At 43.9% G+C, this 15751-nt stretch overlaps 2 protein-coding genes across 3 annotated transcripts; both read right to left on the bottom strand.

Annotated features, from left to right (window-relative positions):
- Positions 1-898: 898 nt before the first annotated feature.
- LOC311345502 (uncharacterized protein) lies at positions 899-10530 on the bottom strand. 2 transcript variants are annotated; one of them, XM_084469923.1, is made up of 16 exons: positions 10141-10530; positions 9606-9735; positions 8670-8883; positions 7943-8085; positions 7124-7349; positions 6945-7009; positions 6024-6229; positions 5813-5923; positions 4819-4944; positions 4234-4341; positions 3961-4125; positions 2415-2979; positions 2231-2294; positions 1951-2129; positions 1742-1830; positions 899-1576 (listed from the first exon to the last, which is right to left on the bottom strand). In XM_084469923.1, the coding sequence occupies exons 1-16, from the start codon at positions 10330-10332 to the stop codon at positions 1463-1465; spliced, it is 2697 nt and encodes an 898-aa protein (XP_084326049.1). In that variant the 5' UTR covers positions 10333-10530; the 3' UTR covers positions 899-1462. The 2 variants fall into 2 exon arrangements, with proteins under 2 accessions (XP_084326049.1, XP_084326050.1); XM_084469924.1 differs by having other exon boundaries at positions 2415-2976.
- A 2724-nt stretch (positions 10531-13254) lies between these two features.
- slc25a5 (solute carrier family 25 member 5) lies at positions 13255-15496 on the bottom strand. The gene is made up of 4 exons (XM_084469219.1): positions 15297-15496; positions 14051-14537; positions 13776-13916; positions 13255-13645 (listed from the first exon to the last, which is right to left on the bottom strand). The coding sequence occupies exons 1-4, from the start codon at positions 15405-15407 to the stop codon at positions 13488-13490; spliced, it is 897 nt and encodes a 298-aa protein (XP_084325345.1). The 5' UTR covers positions 15408-15496; the 3' UTR covers positions 13255-13487.
- Between the last annotated feature and the right edge of the window lie 255 nt (positions 15497-15751).

The raw sequence follows: 15751 nt of genomic DNA, 5'->3' as shown, positions 1-15751 counted from the left end.
ACCGCTATTTTATCATACCTGCGACTTGATCTGGACTTTCACGCTGTTGACAGAACCTCTAAGGGCGCAGCCATTTTGAATTACTCAATGGAGCCTACGACGAGATGCGATTGCTGAATGCTGCCCCCTGTCGGCGTGGATACGCCACACAAGTAGGGTGAACCATAGGACATTCAATTCTGTTTTTCACACCTCACATTCCTTCTGTAACTTGGTCTGGATGCGTTATGGTACATTTCAAAGTTATTTAAGAGTTTTGTTAATGGGGTTTCATTTACTTTAGCGTAATACATATTCGTTTTTCAAATGGCCATGATAAACAGTAAATTCATCGATTTCTGTCAAATAAGGTAAAACTGACTCATTGCCTTTACTGTTCCAGCTCATAATCCTAATGTAACTTGGAAACTGGATATGTCATAGCACATTTCAAGTTATTTAGAAGGATAAACCCATTTACTCTCTTTCTCTCTCTCTCACACACACACACACACACACACACACACACACACACACACACACACACACACACACACACACACACACACACACACACACACACACACACACACACACACACACACACACACACACACAGAAAGGGCTGACTATAACATTACCTATACCAATTTATTACAAGGGGCTCCCTTATGATATAATTAGGTTTACCTTGGATGAAACATCTTTGATGCTGTATTCTCCCTCTATTTAATAGAGGAGCAAGGTTGCTGGTACAAGCAAATAATTTACATAATATCAACATAGAATTTAAATGTTCCTATCATCTAATAAATAAACACAAAGCATATCCGACAAAGGTTTGAGTATAACTCCATTGTTTATTTCAATATTGGACATTTTTTGTTAAATTAAAATGGTTAAAAAGGAATGTCAGACATTGTATGATTATTGAGCATTATGAAATCTGGAACCGATGCAACACAAAACAAAGTGACCCAATTCATTCTCCCCTTTCAAGTGCTTCAATATTTTCAGTGAGATTGTATTTTTGTTAAGGGGTCCCAAGGGGGGCCCAGACTCCCGAGTGAAATCCATACGGGTCGGTTTCAAGGACCAACATTGATGTAAATTGTTAACATGTATAAGGCATTTAATTTCTAAATTAAATTAAATTGATTACTATTCACTCGCCATTTCCAAAATGGCGTGTGAATAATAATCAATTCAATTTAATTTAATAAAAGAAGAAGACACATATCAATATTTAAAAAATAAATAGTTGTAATCACAATTGTAATCACAATTCTCTAATTCTCGATATTTTAAAAAGGCATATGAGGTCAAATAGAAGAATAAAATGATTCAACCATATGATTAAGCCACAAAAGTAATTGCAGTGATCAGCCTTTTAATAAATACTAGGTTGTTCTAAAAAGTCCAACCTAGAGGTAGTCTAAAATGGTACCTGAGGAACAAAAACAACAACTGTACGCTTCACAATTCAGTTGCTACGGCTGCTGTTGTTGCTGTGGTTTACTTTCTGCAGATAAATGGCGCTCACATTCAGGGCGTCCTCGTGTGGTAAAAACTCTTTCAGCAAAAATGAAAGGAGCATCTGTCAGAAAAATACAGACAAGAAAGCAGTTGAGATTTCTACATTATCCTCACGTGCGCGCTCGTTTCTTCAAACAGAAGGCCACAACAAATCAAAGTGATGAACAAGGCTTGGCTAGGACAAAGACAGTAACATCCCTCAAATGCCTCCGCTTCAGATACTCACATACACCAACTTCTTGTTCTCCTCGCTGTCCTGGAAAAGTCTAAAAACATTTTCCACATCCATCTTCTTCAAGATGAGATAGCTGGAAACTGGGTCAAGAACAAAAAAACACAGGAAACACTTGTTGGTCGTGCATCATGAAACAACGAGCAATATAAAGCCACAGTGGTTGTTGGTTGTCTTCACACAATGAGAAGGGCGGCACATACATTTAGCGTTGATGAGTTGATGTGCTCGATCTTTGGTTTCCTGTTGCTCCTCGGCTGTTCGGGGGGTTGCGGGGTGTGTGGCTGCACCCGACGGCCACTGCTTGTTACGCAAGTTGTCGATGTAAGACGCCATTTGCAATTCTGTTGGGTTCATCTTGCTCAGAAAGGTGTTCACTTTTCTATGGGGGAGACGAAGCATGAATTGAAAGCGATACTTCACTCTACAAACACACACTCTACAAGCTAGAATGTGAAAGTATAAAGTGTGAAAGACCCTTACTTCTTAAGGATCGGCATGACAGGCATCAAAATGGCATCAAATATGTTCAAGAGTATTGAGTTGCCTGCAAGATAAAAGGAAGAAAATCATTTAGACAATGACTTTTCAAGCTCATTAAACAATGGATGAATGCAAACGCATCAATCAAGATTTGACCTTTCAAAAAAACACAATCTGAACAAACCCGTGATTTCCTTCAACAGATCAAAAATGGCTTTGGTGGCTTCCAGATTCTCCCTGCACACCTGGCCTCTCTGACCCTGGGGATTGTCCTCCCTGCTCAGAGCGCACTCCTCCTTCCCTTTAGGCCGGAGGAGTCCACCAGGCCGTCTTAAGGGCAGCCCCGACTTCTTAGTAGACTTGGCATGCGCATGTCTCCACAACAGGAGGACTTCACTGTCCTCCGGCAGGGCCACATTGTGTCTCGACCGTTGAGATAGTTCCACCGTCTGGACGTCGTCGTCGTCGGCCTCTCTCGGGGAGACCAGACATTCCTGCGACCTGGTCTGAGATAGTCCCTTCATCATGTTTTTTCCTCTGTCTGCATTGTATAGGTCAGATTCTGAGCCGCTGTTCTCTGAATTTTCCTCAAATGCCTTGGCAGGAGGACGGGGTTCAGAGTCGGAGATGTCACAGGTCATGCCCGTGATCTTCTTTGCCGATCCTTCGCTGGAAGGTTCTGCATTTCGCCCGGTGGTCTCTGGTTCCGGGGAGCACCACACCTTTGCGTCTACAATTAGGCGATTCTGCTGTGAAGAAACAAAGGTGATTGTGAGGTGATGTCATTAAAACACTCACACACATTCATGGTCACGAAAGATGGCGGCACTGTGGTATCGTTTAAAAGACATCAGAGACATGTTCAAGGTCCTTTTTGAATAAAGAGGTAAAATATTGCCTTTGATTCATTATAAGATATATTTTTGTTCTCATTCTCAAATTTAAGTTTCTTTGTATTAAACTGCCAACTAAATGCTAGTGTTATCTGCATGTTACAGTTAAAAAACATGTATATGCTCTTACATTGAATGGAAACGCATATTATATCTGTTACTAAGCAAATAGTATGTCAATCATATCTCGTGGATTGGCATACTGTTGTTGATTCAAATTGAGACTGTCGACGATTTTAATTCGATGCAAATTACTTTTTCTAACATGTATGAATAAATATGCAAATACACGTACGCCCTCTCATTTAAAAAAAACACACGATTCCTCTGTGACATCCATCAACGTTTATAAATAATATGCAGCGATTACCATTTGAGCGTGAATCTTCACATTCCCGGGAGCAATGGAACTGATTATGCGACATCGCCGCTAAACACCGTGTGTGGCGCAACGTCAAGACTGCAGTGTTTGGATTTGACCAAGCAACTGTGTTACGAATGATAACGTGTACTTTTTTACATTCTTGGCACGAATTTCGAGGCAGACTGGTTTTGCATGTTTTTTTTGCATGTACAGTATCACTCTCTAAGAGAGCATCATCCTCCAGGATTTTACAAGCGTTTGTGTGCCCCACTGTGGACAAGTGTTTGTGTGCCCCACAAGCTGTGTGGGGAGATTAGCACCATCCTATTTCATTTTTAGCCGCATCTCAAATTGCGGCTAAAGTTACTCAGCCACATTAACATTGCATTTTTAGCCGTTGCTACGGAGCTAGGAAAGCTAACTTTCTAGGACTCGCGACTCTGAATTTTCCCAAACAACAAGGGTGGGGTTACCTCCTCCTCCTCCTCCTCTTGTCCAGGGGTCAAAAGGTAGGCCAGACCACTTAGAAGACCCCACACCCCCCCACCATTTTCATCCTCATTCAGCAGCTTGTCCAGCGGGCACAGGAACTGAAACACTGGCTGAGTGTGGCCTATCAGCTCATCAGAGACCAGTTCCTGGAAGGGAAAAACCAAAACATTTGCAAAAACCAAACACCACAGTGCAACTTGCCACTTTGAATGCGTCACGTATGCGTGGACTCATGTCTAACGGGGGAGTTGTACCTGTAGGAAGAGCTCCACGGAAACTCTGACTTCCTCTCTGAGCTCGGCACTGGCCTCCTGCTGGGAGTTTGGTTCCAGATTCGTGATGGAGGGGAGTCTGGTGGCGTCCTGACAAAAAGGCAATGACAGTGAGAGGCTATGACAGGTTGTGACTGCCATGGTTCCACCATGTTGGAATTGGTTTAAAAGTGCCGGCAAATCGACACGACACAACATGTGAATCCAATTTGACATTGTGGTATAATCCCAAATTACGTAAATGTTATGCAACAAGTCTTGTTTTCTAAAGCCTTGCGGCTCTGCTGGAATGAAAAGCACAGAGACAGAAAGTCACGGTGTTTCTCTACACCATATAAAGACTATAGATTTTAATTGCACCAATCTGTTTATAATCTATTGCGGGTGTAAAAATACATGCCCGAATACATTAACTGAAACGGGACTTTCTTCATTGGAAAACATATATTCAGCATAATGCAGTATGTAGCTGTAATTACAGGAGCATCTGTGATCACATCTGCAAAAACATAAATGTAAATGAGCCTTCAGAATTTAAAATGATATGTCCACAAATGTGGTCCTAACCTGCCATCTGTTGCGGAAATATATGACCTGCAGGTAAGTCTTCCGTATGTCCCAGCTGAGGTTCTCTGGGCTGTCCCTCTCTTCCAGGTGGAGAGTGAAGAACAGTTCTCCGTCTTTCCCTTCCACCTAAAAACACACAGACACACAGACACACATGATTTATGTTCTCCCACATTGCAAACAATGTAAATGAAAAACAGGGTTAGTCATTTTGTATGTCATTTTCCTTTAAAAATAATAAATCTGCTTTGGCATTGACTAGGCCAAGGCCGGCAGCCAAATACTCTGTTAAGATATTTTATGAGTGCTTAAGCTACCTTAAATGGAAGGAGTCTCTGTTTGTATTTATGTAATTCTGTCCTTGGATTTTCTCGACTTGTGCATCTGATTTACTTCACACTTGGTGGGTGTATTGCTGAGGACCCAGCGAAGCACAGTGTCAAGCATGGAGTTGTTTGGATGAGCAGTTCTTGATTAAGCTGGAAGCAGCTTAATCAAGCCAACACCTTTTGAACCAACACCTTTTGAACCAGTACTGCCCTAGTATTTATAATGTTGTGAATGATACAATTATTTAGTTGTATGATAGCACATTTTCTGTCATAGGATTTAGTTTGCTTGTTTCTATGAAAATGTCTCTCTTAACAGTGTATCACAACTCCTTTGGACTTGTCCTCAGGACCTCTGGATCTGTGATAAGGTGTACCTCTGTCACATGTTCTACCTATAATGGCACACTGCACTTATGCTCCCTTAACTGTGCAGTGACACATACAGAAATATTATTCTATTCACACACACACACACACACACACACACACACACACACACACACACACACACACACACACACACACACACACACACACACACACACCAAATAGGTGTTTAACCATTAACACAGCTTTAACAAGGATATTATGTTACAGAGCTGCAACTTGCAGTAACAAGCTGCTGTGTCATGTGCAACACACCAAAGAGATGTACCACTCACGTTGGGGATGCTCACAGTCCAATGGCCAACGCGCCACATCTCGTACGACAGCTTGAATTCCATCATGTCCTCTTGGACGCTGGCCAGGTAGTTCTCCAGATCGCCCTGCACCTGGTAAAACAGAGCCAACAAACCGGTCTGGGTTCCGTTCTTCGTATCTTTCCATCAACACATTTGTTGTGACCATGTTTACAGTGTGCAGGGACCTCACTGGATCAGAGTCTTGATGGCTGCGAATGGAGGCCACTCTGCTACAGCCTTTCTCCTCGTGACTCAGCTGCCCCTGGTCGGTCATGGCTCTGAACATGAGCTCATGCTCAATCTTCTTCATCTTCATCTTCTTCTTCGCCTTCTTCTTTTGTCTCTTGTATTTCACCTTGTCCACAAACTTTACCCATCCTTCTTTGAGCTTCTTGGCTGGGGCGGGGGTATTCAATGGTTTAACAGACTATTAGTCATATGCCTATCCTTATGATTATTTATTTAGTTAATGACAGTCATTTTTGTTGCAGTACAGCATGCATGCTTTTGGTGAGTAAGCACAATTTATTTCCTGTTGTAGGATAAGATAAGATAAGAAAGGATATGAGCAAAGGTTATTCCCAGAATGCTTTGCTGCCACGTGTTGTTTAGGTGAGGAAACGGAACACCAATTCTACTCATAAGATTTAAACCAAGTCTAGGCTTTTTGAGCACAGTTGTCCAACACTTTAATAGGGTCTTGAAACAGTTCAAGGATATGGATGGTGTGACTATGGTTTTCTTACTGCCCAAAATACAAAAATGTTCTGCTGCAAACAACTACTGTCAGTCTGAATGAATGGCAGACAACTGTGTTGTACACACACAATGTGTCCATAAGCACACTGCAACCACCCTGCTGTTTTTGGTCATCCAGACAATTATTTCAACACTAATGTCACATGAAAGTCACATGAAAGTCGACAGTGGAAGTCTAGGCACGTCTATCTGCTGTTCACGAGAAAGACGATACTTGAGGTTGTTTCCGTGAGAACACCACATCCGTTTTTATCCTTTGAGGAAATGGGACCAAAGTGTGGTTGACGTTCAGAAAGGACAGACATTTCCCAAAAGTGTTTTAAATGCAGAAGATATACTTGCAGACTCATACATCTCTGTTTCATCTTTTCCTTATGGCTCGAGGAGTTTTCTGAGTTCTGAGAATTTTCACATGACCTACAACAACCGCCAGAACAAGATTGGAAAATCACATCACAATCAATCAATGCAGAATTTCAAACCAACCCAAAACAAGCAAAACAAGCGTGTTAAAACCAGACAAATGCTCACACTTCAACACTCTCTTCTTCCTCAGAGCGCTCGCTCTCCTCCTCCTCCTCCTCCTCCTCCTCCTCCTCCTCCTCCTCCTCTCCTTGGGAGGCTGAGGAGGTCCCGTCACAGTCGGACCCCTGCAGCTCCTCCACAGAGCTCTTGGGGGTGGCTTTGTCCAGCTGCCCGACCACCATCTGGTTCAAGTTGTCCGGGTTTGACAGCCACGTCACCAGCAGCTCCAAACCTGGAAGACAAGAAAATAAAACAATTCCATCGTTATGTAAGGAAATGATATAGGAACTACCATTGAATACCAGACAGTCATGTTTACATGGTGGAATCCAGAGCAACTGTGAAACTGTCAAATTTGACTTGACACTGCTGTGTGTGTGTGTGTGTGTGTGTGTGTGTGTGTGTGTGTGTGTGTGTGTGTGTGTGTGTGTGTGTGTGTGTGTGTGTGTGTGTGTGTGTGTGTGTGTGTGTGTGTGTGTGTGTGTGTGTGTGTGTGTGTGTGTGTGTGCGTACGCGCGCTGTCTAACAGGTTTGCCGCATGCGGAAGAAAACACATGCCCTGAGGGGCCATGCAAAGCCCATTCAGAACAACTAACTGAGCAATGAAAACAGCGCAACAGGAATTACTTCTGAATAGAAATAATGACACAATGTCATCCCCCACGACAAAAGATAATGCCAATCCTGCCTTTGGACTGAAACAGGCGATGAGGGATTGTGATGCCGCCCCCCCATCTTGCTAGTTGAAATGATACAGGGTTATTATGAATGTATTCTCATATAGAAGAAGTCATTTGTGTGCATGCGCATGTTCCGCTTGCTCACCCTTTAAGGCAACAATCTCATTAAGGGCACAGCTATTCACATCCAGCCCACACAGAGACTCGGGGAACAGATTGCGGACCAGGGTCTCGGAGAACATCCGCAGGACAGCCATTTCCTCTGCTCTGGAGCCGAACAAGGGATCCCTGGGAGGAGACGCAAAGTTTGTAATTAACCGATTTTAAACGTACACCAACCAAATACACTTTGGTTTAAATTGATCGTTGACAAGGGAAACGTACGATGTGGGATTTGTGTATATATTAAGAGTTGTGTGTCAGGCCTTTACACACAATAGTATACTACACTAGGGAGTAGAAACGCAGTGGTGTGGTTTTCAACCAAAAATTTAGGAAGAGCATAGATCAGGCAGGCTCAGGCAGGCCTACGACGGATGCTCTTGCCTGGCCGATGGGCCAAAGCTAACAACGGCTTGTGTGCATGTGCTTGTGTGTAGAAGAGAGAATCTTTAAATTTGATATTGTAATGGTTGCGGCACTTTTTTGACAACGAAGGTGAAATGCCAGTAGTAAGTCTTCACATAAAACACCTCAGGTTAAAAGACGCACTCCACGTAAACAAAGAATGTCAATGATTCACGGGGGACATAAATGCTGCCATAACAGACCACACCGCAAACCACTCTAGGTTACACAATGCCTTGTGCGTACGACCCTTCAGACCTTGTAGGGGGATGCCATAGATGTAGAGACAGGGAGAAGAGCTTCACCTTTCCGACTGCTTGGCGTTATGGAAGTGCTGGGTCAGGATGCGGACGGAGCCCACCGCGGCTTCGCACAGGTCAAAGTCCCGGGCTCTGCTGATGACCCGGTCCATCACCAGGTCAAACTCCCTGCCCAGAGCCTGGTGAAGGGGCTGACACTCAGGGGGTTCTGGGACGCCATACCATGGGAGGATTAACTGTCCGTAAGCACACTCAAACACTGGGGTGGTGGTGGTGGTGGTGGTGGTGGGGGGGGGACACATGCAAAACACACAGGCACACGAAGAGACATGACCACACAAACATGTATACACACGCACCCAGAAAAACACACGTGTATGCAAACACACAGACATGCGTACGCACACACACACACACACACACACACACACACACACACACACACACACACACACACACACACACACACACACACACACACACACAATGATATTAGTACAGTCATGTATATATTCTCTAGATATTGATTTGTGTATAATATGCACTTGTTTTGTGTGCAACTCTAAAAGCCAATAGTAAACAAAAAGGAAAATGAATACCAAAAAGAAGATTCAAAAGCCAAAAAGGGACCAACCACCCACATTTGCTTCTGACATAGATCTACTGTTGGCTTGCTTTCACCGCATTTAAAAGTGTTAGATAATTATTTCCACGAAGCTTTCACTTCCACCTTGTAACATGAGCTCTGCAGAGCCTAATGCTTTAGGCAGGTTTCGTGCGAACACTGTCATCTGTACACACACCGTTTGGTTGATAACACAATGGGAACTGTATGACTATGTATAACTGTATGACTCTATGAGCTCTATAGGACATTTGAATGCATGCCTGCATACTGTTGTTACAGAACTCTGAAGGAAAAAGATGTCAAAGTACATTTACACTATAGTGTTAAATTCCAGCTGTCAATGTAAGCCCTACCTTGCCTCAGCGACCTTTTGACGTTGGGATATTGCAGTTCAAATGAAACGTCCTCCTGTTGATTAACCTGTGGGCTATTGCCTCCATCGTAGATGTCGAACCCAAAAAATGTTTCACCAGCTACTTTTCCCTAAACAAAACAAGAACAGAAACAAGTCGTGAAGTACAAAAAGCAATTAGGCCTTCATGTCATCATTACAATGGTATCCTTTGTTGACATAAAGCAGATTCCCCGAGGGCTATGGCTGCATACCAATCTTTGAAAGATTGGCAGGACGTCCAAGTCACTTTAGTCACAATAAACGATAAATCAATCAAGGGTAGCCCTAGTGCATTTGGCAAATGAACTGGGTACATCTTGCGGCACTTGCCGCAATGTTCAACTCAATGATTGGGCTCCTCATCGAGGTAAACAGGCCTAGTAACAGTGATGTATTTTATAACGATACAACATTTCTTCATTGTTGACATTGCATATTCTTGCAGGGGTAGATCATCGCAAGAGTTAATCTTTGTGTGCGAAAATGTACATTACCCGATGCTCGTCTTCCTGGGCTGCTTCGTCCGTTTGTGTGCCGCTCTCCTGTCCCATGTTTCTCAGTATCGGCGGGGTAGAGAGGTAACAACACAGCACACACAACACGAACTGAGTCGCTATTTGCCCGTACTCTGAAAAGTACCACAATGTGCCCATAATCATGGCGATCCATAACCGCCATGGGTACATCTTTCTTATTTTTCACCTACGAAGAAGTTCCCGTGGTATTGGCTGGTAGTGGCTTTTACTTAGTTTCGACGTATGGGTTTACTCCTATCACTTGCTCTGCTGGTTATGGACATCTTAGTGTTGATATAATCCGTTTTTCTTGAGGCGTGAGCAGCAGGCTACTCGGAGCAGAAGTGATGAACCAGCAGCCCCTACGTATTGGAAGCAGATGCGTGGTTTGGACTCTAGGGGATAATGTAATGCCATCTGCAGGTTAAAAAGAGTCAAACTTGTTCGAGATAGGGGTCTGGGCGTGGGCTAGTGTACGAACAAAAAAACAACAGGAGGCTTTCTTCGCCATCAATTGAAGAATACTAAAATAGTTCTACTTCCTTCTTTTCCTTGTAGGACTACAAGTTGCGATGCGTTGTTGCAGATGTAAAGGGGTCTATTGAAGTGTGGGCGATGCTATTGGAATGTGATTCACGTGGTTTCGGTCTCTATCGCCTAATCAATTCATTTGCATTTGGCCAACATACCTGAGTTTCTTGCTGTCATGCCGTCTGCATAGAGTTCAAACAATAGGCTGTTCAAATGAAATACATGGAACATTTACCACCTGAGGTCGCTGGTGGACAAAACGAAGAGATAACGAGTCCCTGGTTTGTCAGGTGGAAATTATGTCAGTTATTATTAAGACTAATATATATATATTAGGCCTGAATACTCATTCAGTGTGTATCCTCTTTATTTTATTCAAAACTATTCAGGAAGATATGTTTGTGACAATGTTTTTCTCGCCTCGATGTCATGGTGGCCTAACAGCGAATGAGTATTAATGCTTTCAGCAGAACGTTGATCAGTCTCCATGATGATTACAGTATGTTTTGGACATGCAGCACCCATCCCCAAATCAAGCATGATATCATAGGATTGCGCGTAAGATTGATCTTTCGTATTCCAGCTCTATTACTTTAACCAAGGGCCACACACCTAGAACATATAATGCCCTGTGCCATCAACGTTATAATTTCCACGACACACATTATGTTAGGATCCTATGAAGACAGAGATATATAGCCGAACAGCAATTTCAAAGAGACCGCTTTGATCCTTAATAAAATGATCAAAAAGTGTCTCTTTTAATTAAACTAGGGTTTGATTTCACCTTCATGTCCAGCCTTGATTATTCTTGATATCTAAAACCATTATCACTCATCAATACTACTTTAAACACATTTTAGTAGCCTAAAGTTACGTTGAGTAGGCCTATTACATATTATACACATTGCTATATTTTATATTTACATATCCTTAATAGTAAATAAAAAGTTGCTTCGATCAGAACACTTCCACATTTTTTCATATTAGTCATGCCGCAGGGACCACAGTCTATATAGTTTGGCCCTACACTTATTCTGGCACTTCTGGCCGCCTCTTGGTTGTCTACCGTCCTCAAACTCACGCTGTGTGCCTAACACCGCTGAACAGAACGTCAATGGCACTGATCCCTGTTCCTTCCGACAAATCCTTCTTGTGCCCATTCTTGTAACCTGGTTTGTAAGACGGCAGCTCGTGTGTGTGTGTGTGTGTGTGTGTGTGTGTGTGTGTGTGTGTGTGTGTGTGTGTGTGTGTCTGTGTTGGGGGGGCTCAGTGGTAATTGAAGGATTACCACCGTGGACCCGCCTGGCTGGTTTAGGCCTACTGATATGCAAATGTGAGAATTTTATGTCCCAAAGCTGCCATGACAATCTAACAGAATTAGTAGACCATTACAATTTGAATCATTTGTGAGTAAAAATGTAGGTTTGCCAAGGCAATAGTCCAGTCTGTCTTTCACTGTCAGAGAAGAGCAGCTCAGGTCAGACACTTTCAGTGTCTGATTTATATTTTGCAGTCAATTCACCAGTGTAGATGTGGAATTTAATGCTGTCCACGTATGTAGACATTGACATCCCATCCATCATTTATCCAAAGCAAGTTTGTGGTACCCTTGGATAAAGACAATGAAACTAATGTAATTTCCTTACCATCTCTATGCTCTGCCAGAAGGGCACAATACACATGAAACAATACTTTATTACTAATGTACGCTTGTTCTTTATAGCATTAGTTTGGTGTTGCACTCATCGTTGTATAACACATGTACATGAAAGTTCATGGAGTCAATATAGCTCTAAATAATCTAGTAGCCCCATGGCCTTCCTATCAAGGGACCAAATACAGCCAGTGACAACATTGACTGCAAGCTAGTCCTGGCAAGTTAATCAGTACGCTTCTGTGTATACATTTGGGCAAAAAGCCAATGGCGCCTTACAGCTGGTGTGAAAGCTCACGGAATCTGTCGACGCATTCTGGTGTGTAGTCGTTGCTTTCACAAACACACGTCAACACCACAAACAGCATGTTAACGCCGTCACCGCAACCACCCTCCATTGTAGAGCTAGTAGTAATCATAGTAGTGCATGTGCATCTCCCGAAGCAGGCACGTCAGGTTGGCAGATGAAGTCCACCAGCTCAAGGATAAAGTGTTAGTCACACCAGTCGGAGGCAGAGAAGAGGCGTGATGATGGGAGACTAAAGTCACTTTAGAAAGAATAATCCACCCTGGCACAGGTAATCCCTGCTCCTTCCAGTAACCCACTAGTAGGCTGAGAACTCAGCAAGGACATTCAATGCAGTGAAACCAGGAAGACTTTCATCTGCCAGATGCAAAAAAAAAAAAAAAAACATTGAAATGTCAAATTTCAGCTCAAACCCTTCAGCTGGCTTTGGGTAAAGGCCAATCACAACCGACCCAGTGTAGCCACGATCATATTTCAGTCAGCATGGCGTACGGCTTCCCAGTAAAGCTGTAGTATATTTACATCTTGTAAATATACAACTATACATTAAATGCATGATAAGAGAAAAGGCTGCAGTCAAATAAACAAAGGAATGACGTTTAAATTAGTAGGTCGTCTTTATTTTTACATTCCTTTGGTGAAGGATTAACATTCAGGTGGTCGGAAACAAACAAACGTGGCCAACAAAGTAGTGCATAATAGACTCCCCGCTACAACTAGTAAGAACATACTAGCTGGTCCCTATAAATACAGTGGTATTTCAGTCCTTTCAAATGTACAAGATATGTTACAGTCGTCACAACAGAAACCGTGGACACGAACAGCGACAACTTATAGGACCTTCTTCAGCTCGTCGTACAGAACCAGCACGAAAGCCCCGCCCATGCCGCGGAGAACGTTGGACCACGCTCCCTTGAAGAAGGCCTTGCCGCCCTCGTCCCGTGCAATCTTCTTCCAGCAGTTCATGGTGCCGGAGTACATGATGTCAGCTGAGGAAGAACGGGGAAATTTGAAAACAAACACATTGGTAAACGTTAATTGAAGGTTTAAATGTACGATCAGTGTTACCACAACGTTAAAGGGACACGACGATAACCGCGCGTTAAAAATGGCAGCTACCTCCTTTGCGGCCGGACTGCATCATCATGCGTCTACGGACGGTATCGAAGGGGTAGGACACAAAGCCGGCCACAGCGGTCACGGTCTGGGCGATGGCCCAGCTCACGTAGATGGGCGTGTTCTTGGGATCGGGAAGCATGCCTGTGGAAGAGAAAGAAAAAAACGAACAATGAACAAACATGCATGCATAATCATTTGAGTCAGTCGCCCAAACACATACAAATTCGGACGTTAAGACGACCGCGACCTGTTGGCACCACAAGCAGCGCACTCACCCTTGGCCGTGTCATAGACACCAAAGTAGGCAGCCCTGTAGATGATGATGCCCTGGACAGAGACGCTGAAGCCCTGGTACAGACCCTTGATGCCGTCAGACTTGGAGATCTTCACCAGACAGTCTCCCAGGCCTTTGAACTCGCGACCGGCCCCGGCGCGACCCACGTCGGCGGCCAGGCGCGTCCTGGCGAAGTCGAGGGGGTAGACGAAACACAAGGACGTGGCGCCGGCGGCACCGCCCGACGCCAGGTTACCGGCAAAGTAGCGCCAGAACTGCTTGTGCTTGTCCACGCCGTCCAGGAACACGTTCTTGTACTTGTCCTTGAAGGCGAAGTTGAGGGCCTGGGTGGGGAAGTATCTGATGACGTTGGCCAGGTTACCTCTCCAGAAGGACAGGAAGCCCTGCTCCTTGGGGATCCTCCTGACGCAGTCCATGATGCCCTTGTACTGCTGGTCAGCCGTGATCTGTTGGCTGGCATGTTGGACCTGTGGAGCAAGACAGAAGTATATTTTCTAATGTTCAATACTTCTGAGGAACTGATGCACTAATGCACAATACTTCTGAGGAACTGATGCACAATACTTAAACTGAATTGTGGTTACACAATTACAAAACTTCCCAACTGGCATGTAGGTTCGCCAAGGCAATAGTCCAGTCTGTTTTTCACTGTCAGAGAAGAGCAGCTGGTAACACAACACCAAACTTTAAAATCGTCTCAGTGCGGTCTGACACTTTAATGTCGTTCCAACAGGCCGCCCTCGACGACATCCATTCAACATCTATGCCCCACCTCCCACTCGTGACTGAAGGCCCAGTGCAATGGAAAGTGCTGGCTCAGGCCCAGTTCTAGCCTACCCTTGCGCGACCTTGATAAGAACATATGTGCAACTCTGTTATTTATTCAAATTGAATCAATAACGCAGTGACTGCATATCCTAGTGAACCTTTGGCTAGCTATGTGGCATATTACGCACGAGGTGACACTTAATTGATCAAACAGACGAACCATTTTGTCCTCGTTTGGATCACAAACCAACTTCAGAGGGTCATACAACTTACAGACATAAGCAGGAAATGTCTTGGGCTCTGATTTAATGGCTTAAATCAGAGCCCAAATCTGTCAGCAATATTTGTCTAACATATGAAAAGCCAGTCAAAACGATTCAAAACAATATCAAAAGCTAAACTAGACAGAGGTAAAGTGCACAGAATGGGGACGAAGTCATTTCAGTCTTTGCACGCACCTGGAGTAGAAGTTTCACTCTTTCGATGGGGGCAACAGCTGTTTTGGATATGGCAGCGGCAATGCCACCAGCCAAGAAGTCCTTGGCGAAAGAAACTGCTTGATCACCCATCTTCAGTTGTTCTAAGGTACCTTCCCTTTCACTCGCAGGACCGCGTGAGGTTTGCCGGTTGGGTTGAAATGACCTAGAGACAATCAGGGGAAGGGTCTTATGAAGGCTGTGCGCGGGACAAAGCGTCAACTTGGCCTCTAGTGTTTCATTGGTGCTCATGCATTCAAGGGGGCGGGGATCAAATGTGGCTTTAGATTAACATGTGCCCCCTCCCCTCATTCCCAAATAAGTTAGAATAAATGTTCTCTACAATACAACAAAGGACTACAAATACATGGACATTTAATTGAGGCCAATGACCTCAAGCCAGAATTATCATTCTACACATCACGGGTAGTTTTCTT

The sequence above is a fragment of the Micromesistius poutassou genome (assembly GCF_964030765.1).
Source record: "Micromesistius poutassou genome assembly, chromosome: 6".
Classification (NCBI taxonomy): Eukaryota; Metazoa; Chordata; class Actinopteri; order Gadiformes; family Gadidae; genus Micromesistius; species Micromesistius poutassou.
The sequence above is the reverse complement of the archived record's forward strand: the minus strand, read 5'-3'. Positions and strand labels throughout refer to the sequence as shown.